Below are 17,344 nucleotides of genomic sequence, written 5' to 3'. Positions count from 1 at the left end.
GACGAACTTATTTGGATCTTGAATGTTTTTCAGTTCTCAGGATGTTCCTTATATATTGCAACCATTCCTGTCAATAATTTTTGTATGAGTTTCAGCTAATTAGAAGGGATTAATTATTAGCCAATTATGAGCAAATCCCTGTGGGATTAGAACATAGGATGGGGTCAGGTTTGGGGGCAGGGATGTGTATACATAATGGAACGTGAGGTTAGAATGCAGAGAGATTCTTAGGCACCGATGATGAGATTTGCTTATGTCATAATTATGTTATTCTTAGTGGAAGTTGATACATTCCTTAACGTGGTCTTTACATCTAGCAGGCACCCCTTTCTATTTTGCTTTCATTCTCAGCCTAATAGCCTTCCTCTACTTTTTCTACAAGACTTGGGCAACTGATCCAGGCTTCACTAAAGCTTCTGAAGAAGAAAGGAAAACGGTGAGCTTTCTTTGTAATGTTACTTTTTTTTTTTTTTTTTTTAATAGGAAGGTTGTAGCAATGTTCATGTTTCTCATGGCTGCATCTCCGGGACCTTGGCACGTAATAGATGCAGCATAAATCAACAAAGTTGAGATTTCTCCACTGTCATTCCTTTTCATTTATTTATGGAAAAGTTTTAAAAAGTATTTTGTATTTCCTCTTAAAGTCAGACCCAAGACTTTTCAAATGTAATTTCTGTTAGCGAACACGATCTGGATTTCTTTATAGGAACACTTAGATAATGATCATTTAGCTTAAATTCCCCCATTTGATACATGGCGAGTAACCAGGCAGGGACCAGGGGGAGCCCTCCTTATTGCCAAGAGATGCTCCTTCTCTTCCTAAGATGTGAAGGTGTCAGAGGACATGCGTGTCTTCTTTCACTTTGAATATTTAGAATTGTCGTTGTCGGTGTTACCTATAGGCAATTCCTGGAAGACTGAGCCTGTGGTGCTTATCGCCATCGGTTACAACGTATACTGATGGGTTTTGTTTGCTTTTTATGAATGTATCCGTGTATGTTTAGTTTTCTCTAGCAGATTATAACTAGATGATTGCCATTCATGGAGAGAATGGGGAGGTGTAATATGTGTGCCTTCTAATTTATTGGCTGTGGTTGGAAATGCAGCCTTGAAAAGTCACATTATTTTCAGGCACAGAATGATGTGGTGGCAGGTATTCCAGATTGCTTTCCTGGCCACCTCAGTTTGGAGCGAGAGCTGTGACAATGGTGTATAACCGTGCATTTGTCCGTTCCCCAATAAAACATAATTGTAAGGTCAAATTTCGTGCCTTTCAGAATATCATCACCCTTGCAGAGACTGGCTGTCTGGACTTCAGAACATTTTGTACCTCATGCCTTGTGAGTCTTTTTTTTTTTTTTTTTCAAATAATTTTATCCCATAGTGAGAAAGCATATTCTTGGTAACATTTCTCACGTAAGCATTTGTTAAATCTCCCTGGTATATTTGCACACCTTCGTTTTTACCAGTTTTGAATTTTGTATTACTATCAGAATAGTTTTCTGCCTTGAGCATATGAAGGAATGATGTTTACAGTTTCTCCAAGATGTCTGTGGTTAGATCTCTCTGTGAATGATCCATAGTGTGTTTTGATTGCTTTTTCCTGCCATGAAGGATATATTGGAACTAACTTCAAGTCAGAGGCTCATGATGACCCTAGAAACCACTTAGTGAAACCTCTCATTGCAATTGAGGAATCAAAGCCTAGAGGGAAGAAGTAACTTCCCTCAAATTATTGGCAGAGCCAGAAATGTAACTCGGGTTTCCTTTTCCCTTTTTCTTAATGGTGCTGCCTTATTTCCCTTTCATCAGTGTGAATAGGCTCTGGAATTCAAAACCCCTTTAGTGTTGGCCTACTCAAAATGTATATGTGGAAGTAAATATTAATAAGGCATTCCAGAGCCTCTCTGTCAATTGATGATCTATTTAGGATTATTTGTACCCATGCCTTTATGATTTAGGAGTAAGAGTTTGCTTGTGGTTTGTTACTACTTTAAGACACTGAGTTTTGCTTAGACCTGTCTTCATTGCCCACTTAGATAAGGAAGCCATTAAGGTCACTTCATTGCCACGTGTGTAACTCCTGTGTCGCTCGATACGATCAGCATTGTCTGTGGACTGGACGGTGCATAGGTGAGAGATTGAATTTCTTAGTTAACACTATGAAGTTAAGTATATATTTGGCTATATGTGTGATTAATAGAAAAAATAGAAGGGCATCTCAGGGGTTCGTTTTGTAGTTCTTCTTTGTCAGAGAATCCTCTCTACGGTGTTCACACGTTTGGAAAACTTGATGTTGATAATAATTAATGTCATTTGTATAGTATTTTAGAGTTTATAAAGCAGTTTTGAATATAGTTTCCTGTCTGATCATCAGGGCACACCTATGAGGTTGGCATTACTGTCTCCATTTTAGAGGTGAAAAAATATGAAAGGCAAATTATTTGCTTGAGATTACTTTAGTAGTATTGGTCTTCTACACCAAATAACCAGGTTCTTACCACATTTTGTGGCTTCTCTCTCTCATGTACTTCTCCACTTGGCTCCTTCAAAGCTCAGGTAGGAGCTTGAACCAGAGATGGTGTGGAGTATTCCTTGTCCTGGCCGGTAGCCCTGAGTTTCCTCTGAGTGGTCACTGTAAAAGCCAGGGGATTATTATGAGGAACTTCAGAGGAACTATGGTCATTTGTCTCCAGGAGAGGATATGCTTTTATAATCTTGAACAAAAGGCTGCCTCAGTGAGTCAGGTTTCTTTAGTGCATTTTGATGTTCTCTACTGTTCCTAGAGAACAGCGAAGAGACAATTCCTAGGGTCCCAAGCTTCATGGACCCCATCCCACCGTAAAGATGGGATGATTAGCATTAAGGCAGGCAGCTGTGAATGGAAGTGGGAAAGCAACAGTAGTGAGCCCCTATATTTTTATTATGCTGCATTTAACGTAGTGGATCATCTTGTTTGGCTGCCAGGCCTATGAAGCAGACAGAAGAGAGATTGTCCCCATGTTAAAAGCAAGAACACTGATCAGAGAGGTTAAATGACTTCCCTGTGGTCACACAACTAGTCACCCGTGGACCTAGGTCTCCTCATTGCACTGGGCATTGCTCCTGCTGCTGGGCTTTGCTGTCTTCGGAGAAAGTGGGGACGTGGTGGTACTTTGGTGCCATTAGCATCAGAGTGCTCACAACTCCAGTGTCAAGAGAGCAGCAGAAACAAGCAGCATAGGCGAGAGAGGCTGCAGGCTGCCCCTCTTTTTCTGTGTGTGGGTGCCTGCAGCACATCTATTTAGTGCTGCTCTTCAGATTCATTTTCTCTGTTCCCCTGATCAAGTGAATCCCTGATGTTCAGAAATTGTACTTCTTAAATTTGTTACGTGCAAGGAGCATAGGGTATGATTTGCCTAAAGTCCTACCTGTTCCCCTTCCTCCAGTGCAGTATAGGCCACCCTAGAGCTGCATATGCTTAGTAAATCTTGCTCTGTTCAAAAAAGGTATCTTCTCTTAGGTAAGCAGCAGATAAATATTAGTTCATTTAACATGGACAGTTGACCATGACATATCAGAGCCGTTTGGTTTTGGTTTACTGGTATTTAAATGCAAAGTACTAGCTTATTTACTTTTTTACTTTGGTGGAAGCTTTTGACAGGAAAGTGGTTAGTAAGGTCTTGATCTGGAAAATCATTGTAAGCAAAAGTATTACATGTGTTTTTTCTTTTTGCTGTAGGTTTCGGCAACCATCATTATTACATATTCTTCTTATTTTTCCTTTCCATTGTTTGTGATTGGATTATATATGAATCTTTCATCTGTAAGTATAAATTTTTCTTACAGCAAGCTCATGCACCCATACTCACACATACTTTTCTTGGTAAATTCTTGAATGGCACATTCTGGCTGGGTGACTATGAACCACACCCCTACTAAAAACGAAACGGCTGCCTCTAAGACTCTCAGCATTGGGAAAGCTGCAAGGAAGACTTGAAGAGGTTAGTTGTCAGCACCTGGGAAGAGATTGTATTCTAAAGCGACCTTGATAAATTTGAGAAGTGGTCAGAATATAAAGTCATGTAAGGCAGGTGCAGATTTATCACCCAGTGAAGTGAGGAAAAATCAGCGGCTCAGGCACAAAGCGAGGGAAGTGATAAGTAGATAAAATAGGAAAAAGAAAAGGTTGGTGCTGGACAGGTTGAAGGAAGGCGGAGGTGGTCACCATAGTGAAGGAACACAACTCTTGATAAATGTCAAGTCACAGCTTAGAGCTAATGGGAGAGCGAATAGTCATTGAAAGTTTGGGAATAATGACCTGGAAGGGAACATTAGGCCACTTATTCTGCATGCCTGAGACAGAAAAATAACTTCTCAGTAGCTGTGTGAACAGGCGTGTGGGGGACTTGAGGACGGAGTGACACCCAGCTGTTCCAAGCTGATGGACTAAGAAGAACGGGGTTAACATTGAAGCAGGAAGGATTTGGGTTAGCTCTTAACAGTTGCACGGCTGTGCTTCTCAAACCTGGGAGTGGTTTACCTAACTGGGAAAGCGTATAGTGCTTGTGGTTTATTTATTTTGGCTTTCCTTGTTTCGCTGTTTATTGTTTATTTTGAAGACTTTGGGAGAATGTGGCTTCACTATAAATCCATTTCCTCCCACCTTCCTGTTACGTTCATGCTCAGGTCTTAGATTCCAACAGTGGAATACTAGTTTGCTGCTTGTGCTAAAATGCAGAATGATCCAGGAAGATGTTAGCAACATTTTTTTCCACTTTAGTTTCTTTTTCCCTTGGCATCCTAAGCACCGCCTCTCCCTGCCTTCCCCCGGCCTCTGCTCCAGCTTTTTTTAGTTTAAATTTTGCTTAGTCTTTGAAAAAGAATTCCTTCTACTCTGCCCTCTAGCCTCCCAGTTACCCTCCCCAGAAACATCAAGTTTTGGGTTGTTTGGCATTTCATTTTTAGAGATTATTAATTAATGTCTGTGTGACATGTTGTGTTTTGGGGTTTTTTGCCCTGCCCTAGGCATGGAGAGGGCTTCAGTTAGATACCTTGTCAGCCCCTTTCTCGTCTGACACCTTGGGTGTCTGTGATCAGTAGGGAAAGCTTCTGTAGTTCAGTGTAAGTGCCACCTTCTCAAATGGACCTAATAGTCGGAAGGTTGTGATCCCTGGTACCATTTCTTATCAAAGGCCATAAGTAATCCTGAGCATTGAAATTTAAAAAACCTCTTAGGTTATGTCCTGTGGTGTAAGAAGTAAAAGATTTCGGGGCGCCTGGGTGGCGCAGTTGGTTAAGCGTCCGACTTCAGCCAGGTCATGATCTCGCGGTCCGTGAGTTCGAGCCCCGCGTCGGGCTCTGGGCTGATGGCTCAGAGCCTGGAGCCTGTTTCCGATTCTGTGTCTGCCTCTCTCTCTGCCCCTCCCCCGTTCATGCTCTGTCTCTCTCTGTCCCAAAAATAAATAAACGTTGGAAAAAAAAAGAAGTAAAAGATTTCTTGGCAGTGCATCTTTCTACTGAAAGAACTGCCCTTTTAATGCCTAACAATAAAGCATGTTCCTGGAAGACCTTTTTAGGCTGGCCCGTGGACCAACTTGTCCCTTGGACGTGATCCTATTGGGAGAGAAGCCAGGTTTTACACCACTCTGTCTCTCCTGCTTCTCTCTTCACTAAAAATAGTCCCCTTTGTTTGGTGTCTGTGTCCAGCATAAGACTGTATTGATAAGGACAGAAGTAATTTTCCATCACTTTCCTTCTCTCCACTTTGCTTTCGTATTCTGTGCATTGGCTCTTCCCTCTTTGTTTCTATTCTCTGGCTCTGAACCAATTTTTGTATTATATTTTGTCTGTTAGAAATGGTCCCACTTTATATTCACCTCCGACCATGTAGACTAGTCAACGTATTTTGTTAGTTTTATCCCATTTATATTCTGGCACCGAATGAGGACATCATGTCATTTATCATTACTTCACAGACAGGAAAAATGAACTTGTGCCTCATTTTTCTAACAAGGCCTCCCCGCCATCCCACCTTCTTTGTTTGGCATTAACACTCCTGATGCGACGGCCCTGATGCACACGAGCCTCGCGTGAGCCAGTTACAGCTACTTCTGGCTCCGTGTAGCCTCCATCCGTTCTGTCCTTTGTGAGGTCTGTTTTCAGGATGGACACTCAGAAAGGGTCAGCATCCTGCAAGTTACAGGGAGAAAGATTTTAGATCATGGTTAGAAAGAACACTGTAGCTGGCAGAGCTATCTAAAAATGAAAATGATCAGCTTGGTACAGTATGAGTCCCCTATCATTAGCCAGTGACCACCTGATAAGAATGTATTATTAGCGCATATTAAAGTTGTATATCACAGAAGATAATGTACGTGGCCATTTGTGGCCATTATCTTTGACATTAAATCTGCAATCAATCCTATGAAAATTCTAGTTGGGGGTCATGCCGTGTGATCAAAAAATTTCCCAGAAGAGAGTAGAAATCTGTAAGCTGGAAGAAAGTAGGTATTCTTTCCCACTCAGCAGCTGTTTCCTGTACCTGCCGTTGGGAATTATAGTCTTTTTTGTCATATCAGGTGCACGAGAGGCATCTTTGTCTGCCGTCCTAATGAGAAGCTCTCAAGAGAGTGTAATTTGCCTTAACTTGTTGCCTTGATGGTTACTCTGTGGTGATTACTCTTAGATTGCTTCTGACGTATAGTCATGAAAGATGGTTGGGAATCAAATAAGGCTCAAAATGGGGGAAAAAAAGACTTTTTTCTTTTAAGACTAAAATGGACAGACAGGTGATAGTAAAGTCAGGGACTCATTTTCTTTCTGTCCCAGGAGCTCTTCAGTGCTGCTTTGGGAAACTGTCTGAAACTACTTATCAAATTGTCAGAGGCATTTATGAAACCTCAAGGTGAAAATTTACAGAATTCTTATTTCAAAAATAATTTGCCCTTTATAAACTGTCGTGAGGCCTACAGAAGCCATTGGCTTCGCAAGACCTTGAGGATTTGTTCCCTTGTTTCTGCTGCTTCCTACCTTCATTCTCCTTAGTGCTGCTCTTAGCTGCATAGCTTAGGGAGGTCACAAAGGCCATAGTGAAGTCCTGTCTTTTAATTGGCATATAAATAGGTGTTCCTGGAGAGAAATTGAGCCGTGCCTATGTGAATCTTTTTCCCTCCTATATGAATCTTTTTCCCTTTACTCTTTTCCTAGGGGTGTCTGTCTCATGAATTCCCTTACCTGGACTTTCTCCCTCTCTACAGGATAAATTATGGTGCTGGTGCAGAAGTACACCCAATAACTGCATGCTGTTAGGTTGTGTTCCCATGGTTATCTGGGTGCTTACAGGATTTCTTGCGCCTACAACAACAGCCAAGTGATCTGAACCCTTAATAAGAGTTTATTCAGTGCTATAATAGACTCCTGTGTATCATGGACAAAATAAAGAATTTTCTAAGACAGACATTTATCAAATCCAGTCATTCTCTGTCATCAAGTCCTTAAACAATTAACTTTGGGCCGGTTCATTTTATGCCGAAAATGGTGGTTTTAGTGGTGGTCTTATGGACCTTTTTTGCTTTTATTGCTTTGCTGCCAGCTACCAATGCAGTGTTACCATATAGCTTTAATGAGTAATGAGGTGCCAGTTTTTCACCTTGGCTAGTTAAGTTGGCACTTGGAAGAAAAATTCTTTTTTTCACCATGTTTTAGATTTTTAAATTATTTTTAAATTTTTTTTAAAGTTTATTTGTTTATTTTCAGAGAGAGCATGAGCAGGGGTGGGGCAGAGAGAGAGGGAGAGAGAATCCCAAGCAGGCTCTGCAGTGTCAGCATGGAGCTCGACGCAGGGCCCAACCCACGAACCGTGAGATTATGGACTGAGCCAAAATCAAGAGTCGGACGCTTAACCGACGGAGCCATCCAAGTACCCCCAGAAGATAAATCCTTAAAGCTGGGTTCTATTCTGTGCTCTCATGTCTTACGTCTCTTCTCCCTGAAAAGAAGTGCAGCGATTTTATCTTCTTGTACAATAATCACTGGTTTGTTGCCTTTTTAAATAATGAGTTTCTTTTTTGTGAATCCACAGATTGGTCAAATCATTGTGCCACGACATTCAGAGAAGATGGACTGTGGACCTACCTCAATCAGATTGTGGCCTGTTCCCCTTGGGTTTTATATATCTTCATGCTAGCAACTTTCCACTTCTCGTGGTCAACATTTTTATTATTAAATCAGCTCTTTCAGGTATTAATTTCTCTTCTGTAAAGCCTTTGAGTAAAATTTCCAGTACACTGTAATAAGGTAGAAAGACTTGAATTTTAACTCAGAAGGCTTTTGGGTCCTAGTTCCACCTCTGTCGCTTACTCTCTGGGTCTAGGCATGTCATTTGACTCTTGGATTTCCAGTTCCTTGTCTGTAAAATGGGGTTGATAATGCTACTCTCACAGGATCGTTTAAAGGTTAGAATAATGAGTTGTTAACTTGTCCGTAGGGATGATCTAATCTGATCTTTTTACTTTACGGATAGATTTACAGAGAGCTGACTTGCTCAGGGTCACCCAGTAAGTGGCAAAATCAGAACCGGAAACTTAGGTCCACTGACCGTCCTGTTCAAAGGCTTTTTTCATCATACAGTTAAATCATACAGTATGTGAAAACATGATATAAAATATAAAAGCATTGTGCAGGTGTGAGATGATTGTCTTCTCTCACTTTTTCCAACCCTGTTTGTTGTCCTGATTATTATGCAGCACTTAAATGGGTAGAAGTGGGGAGGAAATGCAAGATCCCACACTAACCAGTGTAACCATGGTAATTACACTTCTAGGGAAGGTCATGGCCATTAGAAAGTTCACTCTCCAGGGCAGTAGTAGCCACATTGAGCTTCCGAAGAAGCTACTGTCCCTTCCCTGCTGCCTTCCTTCCCCTATGAGCATAACCTAATTCTCATTGTTGCTGTGGCCCGTGCTTGTGGAATGGATGGCCGTGGTCAGTCTGAGCCAATTACTGTGAGACCTCACATAATTAGAGCATTACTCCTTAAAAGTGCATTCCACGGGGCTCCTGGGTGGCTCAGTCGGTTGAGCGTCTGACTTCAGCTCAGGTCACGATCTCGCAGTCCGTGAGTTCGAGCCCCGCGTCGGGCTCTGGGCTGATGGCTCGGAGCCTGGAGCCTGCTTCGGATTCTGTGTCTCCCTCTGTCTCTGCCCCTCGCCCGTTCATGCTCTGTCTCTCTCTGTCTCAAAAATAAATAAATGTTAAAAAAAAAAAAATTAAAAAAAAAGTGCATTCCACTTTAACAGGGTAGTAACCAGTTCTACAATAATAGTACAAAGTGATAAAGACAGACAAAGGAAAAAAGTGCCAAGGAAAGGAATTAAGCTGGTAACACCCACTGAACGGAGGCTTCTGAACATTCATCTTAATCTTCTGCCCCTCTGGCATCGATAGACTCAGGCAGTAAGAATGAGTATTAGCATCAGTGATTATTAATATTAACTACTATCTCGTATGATCCCTAGTATTTATCTGTATCTTACATATTCCAGAGCACTTTCCTATCTATTCCCCGACAGACGTTTGAGGTATAGATTGTGCCAAAGTAGTGTCTCCATTCTAAAGGTGAGAAAACTAAGCCTATGAGATGTCGAGTGCCCAGTTTTGTCCATAAGGGTGGTGAGAGGTGGAAGCAGATGTAGAACCTAAGGTTTGAGACATGGATTCTAATTCTCTTTCTTCTTTTCTGGAGGCTTAGGACAAGGACAGTATATGTAAGACTATAATATCAATTTTTTAAAGAAACCTTAATTTTGTTAATACTTTCTAAGGCAAGGAAAATGAACTCAAAGTTTTGGGTAGTTTTCAAATACAGCAATTTAATGTTGTTTTCTTAAAAAAAAATTTTTTTTTTAATGTTTATTTATTTTTGAAGGAGAGAGAGACAGAGTGTGAGCAGGGGAGGGACAGAGGGAGAGGGAGACATAGAATCCGAAGCAGGTTCCAGGCTCCGAGCTGTCAGCCCAGAGCCCGACATGAGACTCGAACTCACAAACCACGAGATCATGACCTGAGCTGAAGTCGGACTTAACCAACTGAGTCACCCAGGCGCCCCCTTGTAATGTTGTTTTCTTAATAAACCAATTCTGTTGTTCGAAGCCTTTCATTTGATGACTGCTCTGGTGAGTCATGGCTTTGACTATAGCAAGTCAAACTGAGCATGTAGTCTGTGGTAAGGACCATGAACTTTATTCTCACGCTGACTGAGGTATCTGTCTCAGTTCTGCCACTCTCTAAGCTGTGTGACTTTGGACCAGTTACTTTACCTCCAGGAGCCTCTGCACTGGGTATTTTAAATATATGATGTCAAGTCCTTAAGCAATCTGATGAGGGAGGATGGTGTGATAATCTCTGTTTTACAGATAAGGAGCTTGATGTTTGAGGTATTTTCAGGATTAAGTGGGGGTAACTCAGTAATAGTTGTTTTAATGATTTGGGAGGGTCTTTTTTTTTTTAATGTTTATTTTGAGACAGAGTATGTGAGTGGGGGAGGGGTAGAATCTGCTCTCAAGCAGAACCCAATGTGGGGCTCGATCCCACAAACCATGAGATCATGACCTGAGCTGAAGGCCACTTAACCAGCTGAGCCACCCAGGCACCCGGATGATTTGGGAGGTTTTTTTTTTTTTTTTTTTTTTTTTAGTTTATTCATTTATTTTGAGGCAGAGAGTGTGAGCAGAGTAGGGGCAGAAGACAGGGAGAGGGAGAATCTCAAGCAGACTTCACTCTGTCACTGCAGAGCTCATGTGGGGCTCAAATTCACGAAACCATGGGATTATGACCTGAGCTGAAATCAGGAATCAGACACAACCGACTGAGCCACCCAGGTGCTCCATATTTGGGAGTATTTAAGTTACCTGAATTCTTACCTTTCCCCAAATTGTGGATTTAAATGTTCTTCACTTCAGTACATTTAAATGTTCTTTAACTTTTTCATTTGGCCCTTTCTAAAGAACTACTAAGAAGCATACACAAAGTGAGAATTGCAGTAATGCTGATCACATATTGTTTTATTCATCTAAAAGTTGCATGCTGAACGTGTTGAGAACCTAAACAAGGTGGTAAGCCCTGGCTTAAATCACTAAAACAATTATTTCATGACTCTGCTTTTTTGAAGGTTAATAAAAATCAGTCAAAAGGATAAATGCTCAGGGGTGCCTGGCTGGCTCAGTCAGCAGAGTGTGTGACTCATAATTTCGGGGTCATGAGTTTGAGCCCCGCATTGGGTGTAGAGATTACTTAAAAATAAATAAATAAACAACTCAGCTCGTAGATTTACATAGGAGAGTCTCATTTAGAGCTGCTGAGCTGTTGTTATCCTCACCATGATCCTTGCTTAGAGGGCGAGGTGACACTGTATTTGGGGGAGTACTGAATGTTTACCTCTGTCCTGTGATGCACGGAGAGAAACGGAACCTTGATGTAGCGGTATTTTTCATGTACCTTCCAAACTTCTTTTGCAGATTGCTTTCCTGGGCCTGACTTCCCACGAGAAAACCAGCCTGTTGAAGCAGAGCAGGCATATGAAACAGACATTGTCCCTCAGGAGGACCCCATACAAGTAAGTCCCATCTGTTTTGACCACTGAGTCCTGTGGAGGATGCTAGCCTAACCATTGGTTTCCCAGTCTGCTGCCACCACTCAGGCCATGCTGCACTCTAACTTGCTATCTGATGGAGTTGAACCTCTTATTTCTTGGAAGCCTTAGTGACTGACAGGAGGTGAGTGGTGAGGTCATGAGCCCCAGGGTGGTAAGAATTTGGGACTTAGTCTGCTGGACTTGGCACAAATAGCTAAGTGACTTTGAAGTTTTGCCAACGTGGGGAATCTCTTTAGTCAAGCCACATGGTCACAGGATTGCATGTTGCTGGCGTGAAGTCAGTGTGAGATAACCGAGCACGTGGCTGAGAATTCCAGCCACCAGGCTGTCTGCAGAAAGCATTAGATTGTGAACTTTGCCAAGATTTTCAACCTACCTTTCTATCACCAGTGATTCTTTTAGCCCTGTGTTTAATGTGCCCATCCGCGTCAGGGAGAAACTAGTGTTTCAGGTTTGGGGTATGTTTTCCCAAGAGCATCGGTTGTATAAAACCTGTCCTCAGTAGAAAATGAGAGTGTTTGTAGGAAGCCTGTCATCTTACGATATGAACAGTCAGGCTTTGAAGCTTATCTCCCTGTCATATATATCGGGGTCTTGGAAGCTGGGAGTGCTGCAGAGGTGACCCTGAGCCCTCTGGGGATTTAACGCCCACCGCATATCTCATGAGCAGTCTATTTTAAAGCACACTTGTGGTACGAGATGAAACTGTTAGGCTGTTAGACAAGGAAATCAGAGCCTGGGATATGACTATGATCTGTGTTTAGAGAGGAGAGCAGTTGACTAAATTGAGAAGAGACGGCTTCGGTGGTGGAAGGTGGACAGTAGTGTTAGGCTTGTGACGATTGTCTCAGACTGGCAATGATCGTAAAGTCCTTTCTCAGGAGTTTAACCAGAGAGATAAATATTTACTCCACTGAAGAATGGAAGCCTTTGTGACAGAGGTGGAATTTTCAGCTGAGCCTTGAAAGATGTGTGGTGGGGCATGATGGAGAAGGACAGAAGGGCATTTCAAGCCCCAGAGAAGAGTCTGGAAGAAGGGCCTGAGATGAGAGAGCTGGGGCGTGTTTGGAACTGCTGAGTGATGGCAATGTGGGCCGGAGGACCTAACGGCAAAGCCTTAGAGCCACTGTGAATCTAGCTTCCAAAAACCTGCCCAGATTGAAGATTTGTCTTGTCTGTCTTACCCTGAGTTGCTTTCCCTCACCAACTAGCTCTGGAGCTGGTCTTCTAGGAGTGGAGATGGTCCTGTCCTGATCACTGTCATAGCAGCGGCAGATGCACAGCCATCCTCAGGCACAGATGTATTTTAGTGTATAGGGTTTGGGTTTTGGCAAGGTTTTTGGAAGACCACACCGTGTCCGATAGGTAAGATTAATTGGAAGGAGCTCCCTCCCTTTGGTTGGAACTGCCATCTTCGAGTAATTCGCCAAAATGACCAGCAACAAGGGAAGGAGGGGAGGCCCCCGCTGCATTCTCTCTAGGCCTTTTAGACAACACGGAGTTGCTGTTCTGGCCACATGCTTGTGAATCTGTCAGAAAGGTGATATTGTGGACATCAAGGGAACGGGCTGCAAAGGTTCCCATGGCACAACCGCAGGAGTCTACGGTGTCACCCGGTGTGCTGTTGGCAGTGTCATAAACCCAGAAGTTGAGGGAAGATTCTTGCCAAGAGAACTAACGTATGTAGTGAGCATATCAAGCACTCTAAGAGCCGAGGCAGCTCGTGTGAAGCATGTGCAGGAAAATGATCAGAAGAAGGAAGCCAAGGAGAAAGGTTCTTGAATTCAGTGGAAACGCCAGCCTGCCCCACCCAGAGAAGCACACTTAGTGAGAACCAGTGGAAAGGAGCCCGAGCTCCTCAGAGTTCATGGGATGATAGGTATAAAAAAGGACAAAAGACTTCTGGACTATTAAAAAAAAAAAAAAAAAAGATTAATTGGAAAGAACTGAGACAGGGTCAGGGCCATATTTAACTTAGAAAGTTTAAGGAAAAAAAAAACACAAACATCTGTTGACTGTACTGTTGCTGGCCTGCCTGGCCTCTGAAATAATCAAAATCTGAATCAGGGCAGTGGGAATGGAAAGAAGGAAACTTCTTGATGGCAGCCATCATTCCAGTGAGTGGGGCGCTCAGAAGGAAATTAAGTTCCTGGGCAGGAGTCAGAGAATCTCACAATAGGGATTCAGGTCCAGAGATGGAACTGGGCATCAATTTTAATGTCCCGTAAGCCAGGGAACGGTCTGATTCACCTCTGGATTCCTGCAGGATCTTCAAAGGATGTCGTATATTGTAAATTCTCAGTGAATATTTATGGTCTGGATGAATGTTTGTCAAAGGTAAACAGGAAAAGTAGTAAGATGTGTTCTCTTCCTTCCTTGGCAGCCTTGGGTTCACGCAGAACCTTGCAGATTTCTTTCAGTGTGGCTGCTTTGGCTTGGTGAAGCCCTGTGCCGTAGATTGGACGTCCCAATACAGCATGGTCTTCCACCCAGCTAAGGAGAAAGTCCTTCGCTCAGTATGAAGAAAAGCGACCCCAGACTCTCACTCTGATCTGTGTTCATGTTGATGCCCTGTGGTCTGCAAGTGAAGTGAAGATTAGGAGTTCACCGAAGCCCAAAGGAAAACACAGGTGGTCTGTAAAGCTATTTAGTAAAAACACAAGTTCTCCAGAAAGGCACTACGCTTTTAGATTTAGCAAGATGGACTGTTCCTGAACAATCTTGGCAGACATCTAAAAACGCTTTTATATGTTTCACAAGAAAATACAACTTACTTTTTTTTTTTTTGAGATAATATTCACCAATTATGGATAAAATGTCGTATTTTCGAATACTTTATTGGTTGTTTCAAAATAGTACTATTCTTTAAGCTTGTAATTTTTGATAAATTATTTGTTTGTTTTATCTATAAATATGTAAAAAATATCTAAATAGAAGTACCTGTTTTGCTTTCACACTTAATAAATTTTTTTTTTTTTTGTAGTTGAGACTTCATTTCTGACACTTAACTTTCAGAATCTTAAATTGAGAAAAGGTGTATGTAGGGCATAAAGAAACTGATTCACAATTCCAGGACCGAGTTGAGCTCCCTGTTAACACCAGTAAGCAAGATTTAATTTTCCATCTTACTTAGAAAATGGAACAGATGAGGTTTTCAAGATTAATTACTGTTTTTACTTAGTACCCTCAAAATATTGGACTGATGTGATTGTAAGTGCTAATTTCCCTTGTTCTGGAGGAAAAACTAATTCCACTTTAACTCTTGGTATTGTATATAAATGCCCCTGGACATGGCACCTTCCTACTGAAAACCCTTCCTTAAGGCTCCCCTCGCTCTTGGGGTAAAGGCTAAACTTCTCATCATGACCTACAAGGCCTTGAATAATATAACCTTATTTTGTTTCCCAGTCTCACTCTGGACCACGCTTTGTACTCTAGCCACATTGACCTTTCAATTTTTCAAGGATCCTTTCTCCTTTCTTCTACAGAGCACCGAGCCTTTGCAGATAAGGAAACTAAAGCCTAAAGAAGTTTGTATCTTCTCCAAGGTCACTTAGATACCAAGTGGGGTAGCCACTCTAGAGCCTAGAGTCACCTTGAATATTCTCAGACACGTTGTGTGTGTTCAATAAATGTTTCAATTTATTGAATGAAGGGTTTTTAAGCAGGGTATGATGTGATCATAATTGTTTGATCTGATTCTCAGTTGGGGGACAGAAGGACTTTCTCAAGCTATAGCCTTTCCCTTTCTCTTCTAACCCTACCAAGTATATATTCTCAAATTGTGGCCCACACACCATTTAACCAGAATTCTAGGGATGGAGCAGGGGCTTACTTGTTTAAAATTCAAATTCCTCGCCTCACACCTTCCAAACCACTATATGCCAGTGCTTCCAAGTGATACATGGCATGGAAAGCACATTTCATTAATTTTTAAATTATTCCACAGGTATTGATTGAGCACCATGATAGGTCTTTCAGGCCATAAAACATTTAATTGGGCATACTAATCACAGAGCTTGCAATCTAGAGGGAAAGCTAAGATGAATGAAACTATAAGATAACGTAGAAGATATTAAAAGCCGTAAGAAAGGTACAAATAAAATAGAGTTTAGAGGTTGGAGAGAGCCTCAGTAGATGTGATAAGGGAAGTGTCTATGGACGATAAGGCATTGCAAAGGGCCTTTCAATGGTACTTAGTTTGGAAATCCGGAGTTGGAAGTGAAAGGCATTCTCATGTAGAGAACCCTCCGAATGCAGATAATGGGAGAGTCTGAAGTATAGTTAGAACCATGGCAGCTGGGTCTATAGGGTGTTTCAAATGGGGCACTCGGTTAGTAAATCGAAGTGGTTGATTGGGACGAGGTCACCAGGGGCCTTGAATGTTAAGCCAAGGAGCTGTAAGGTTTAAGTGAGCAACAGGAGCTGTTTCCTTACCTCGTCAATAAAAAGTCCTTGAAAATGTTGTGGCTGGCTGGTATCTTCAATTCCTGTCTCCCCTTCCTCCTCTTAACCCACGTAAGCAGTCAGGCTTTCACCCCTGCCCTCCATGGGAACTGCTTAGCAGCATTTGACGGTGGCCAGTCCGTCTTCCCAAATACACTTTCCTCACGCGGCCTCCACGAGACAGCGCCCCTGAGTTTCCTTTTAACCCCACTGGTTGCTCTCGAGATCCCCCAGTCTCCTTTGCTGTTTTCCTTCCCCTACCATTGAATGTTGGAATGTCTCAGTGGCTAGTTCTTGAACTTCTTGTCCTTCATCTAAACTTACTTCTCCTTCCTTGACAATCTCGTCCAGTTGTGTGATTGTGTATACGGTCTGTGTACCAAAATGCCCCAGACTTTAAACTCTGGTTCAGACTTCTTCTCCAACTCTATCCACTTAAATAAATGTTTACTAGACATCCTAACATGTCCAAAATTGAAATTGAACTTCTAATCTCCACTCTATCCTCACCCTCACAAATAAAAAATAAAGAATTAAATAAAACATAGTAAATTTAAAGATAAAATAGGGAAGCCCAGATGGCTCATTCGCTTAGGCGTCCAACTTTGGCTCAGGTCATGATCTCACAGTTCATGGGTTCAAGCCCCATGTCAGGCTCTGTGCTGACAGCTCAGAGCCTGGAGCCTGCTTTAGATCCTGTGTCTCCCTCTCTCTCTCTGCCCCTCCCCAGCTCATTCTCTCTCTCTCTCTCTCTCTCTCTCAGAAACAAACATTAAAAACATTTTTTTGAAGATAAAATAAATAAAAAGTAAACAACCCTGTTCCCTACCCCTTAGTCTTCCCTATATCAGCTGTTTGGAAACTCCATCCTTTCAATTACTCAACATCAAAACTTTAGAATCTTTTCTTGATGATTCTTTTTCTCTCGTGATATGCCAGATTGAGATTTCTTTGAGAAATCCTGTGGACTCCATCTTGAAAATACATCCAGAATTGAGTGCTTCTGACTACCATTGCTGCTGTCGTTCTGAGTTACCATCACCTCTTGCCTGGGTTACTGCAGCCTTCTTATTTGGTCTCCCTGCTTCCACCCTTACCCTGCCACAAGCAGCCAGAGTGATCCTTATAAAAGACCGACTGAATCCTATTGTTTCTCTGCCTAGAACCTTCTAGTGACTCTTGAGCTCACCAGAGGAAGAGCCAAAGCCCTGACAGTGGCCTGCAAGGCCCGACAGGATCTGACCACTTGTGCTTTCCCTCTTGCTG

At 42.2% G+C, this 17,344-nt stretch overlaps 1 protein-coding gene across 4 annotated transcripts in view; it reads left to right on the top strand.

The window, feature by feature from the left end:
• The window catches only part of ZDHHC13 (zDHHC palmitoyltransferase 13), a 52,009-nt gene extending 36,727 nt beyond the window's left edge, over positions 1-15,282 (top strand). For 3 of the 4 annotated variants that reach the window (XM_086677822.1, XM_086677823.1, XM_086677820.1), the window contains exons 11-17: positions 314-436; positions 1,278-1,340; positions 2,040-2,133; positions 3,722-3,805; positions 8,063-8,220; positions 11,496-11,593; positions 14,016-15,282. In XM_086677822.1, coding sequence (XP_086533948.1) covers positions 314-436; positions 1,278-1,340; positions 2,040-2,133; positions 3,722-3,805; positions 8,063-8,220; positions 11,496-11,593; positions 14,016-14,154 — 759 coding nt within the window. In that variant the 3' untranslated portion in view covers positions 14,155-15,282. Of the gene's footprint in view, positions 1-313; positions 437-1,277; positions 1,341-2,039; positions 2,134-3,721; positions 3,806-8,062; positions 8,221-11,495; positions 11,594-12,843; positions 13,994-14,015 lie in introns of those variants that run through there. The other variant, XM_086677821.1, reaches the window with a different exon arrangement.
• Positions 15,283-17,344: the final 2,062 nt, after the last annotated feature.

Source organism: Puma concolor, chromosome D1 (assembly GCF_028749965.1).
Source record: "Puma concolor isolate L17-30 chromosome D1, mPumCon1.1.hap2, whole genome shotgun sequence".
Lineage (NCBI taxonomy): Eukaryota > Metazoa > Chordata > Mammalia > Carnivora > Felidae > Puma > Puma concolor.
This window is presented reverse-complemented; position numbering and strand designations above follow the sequence as displayed.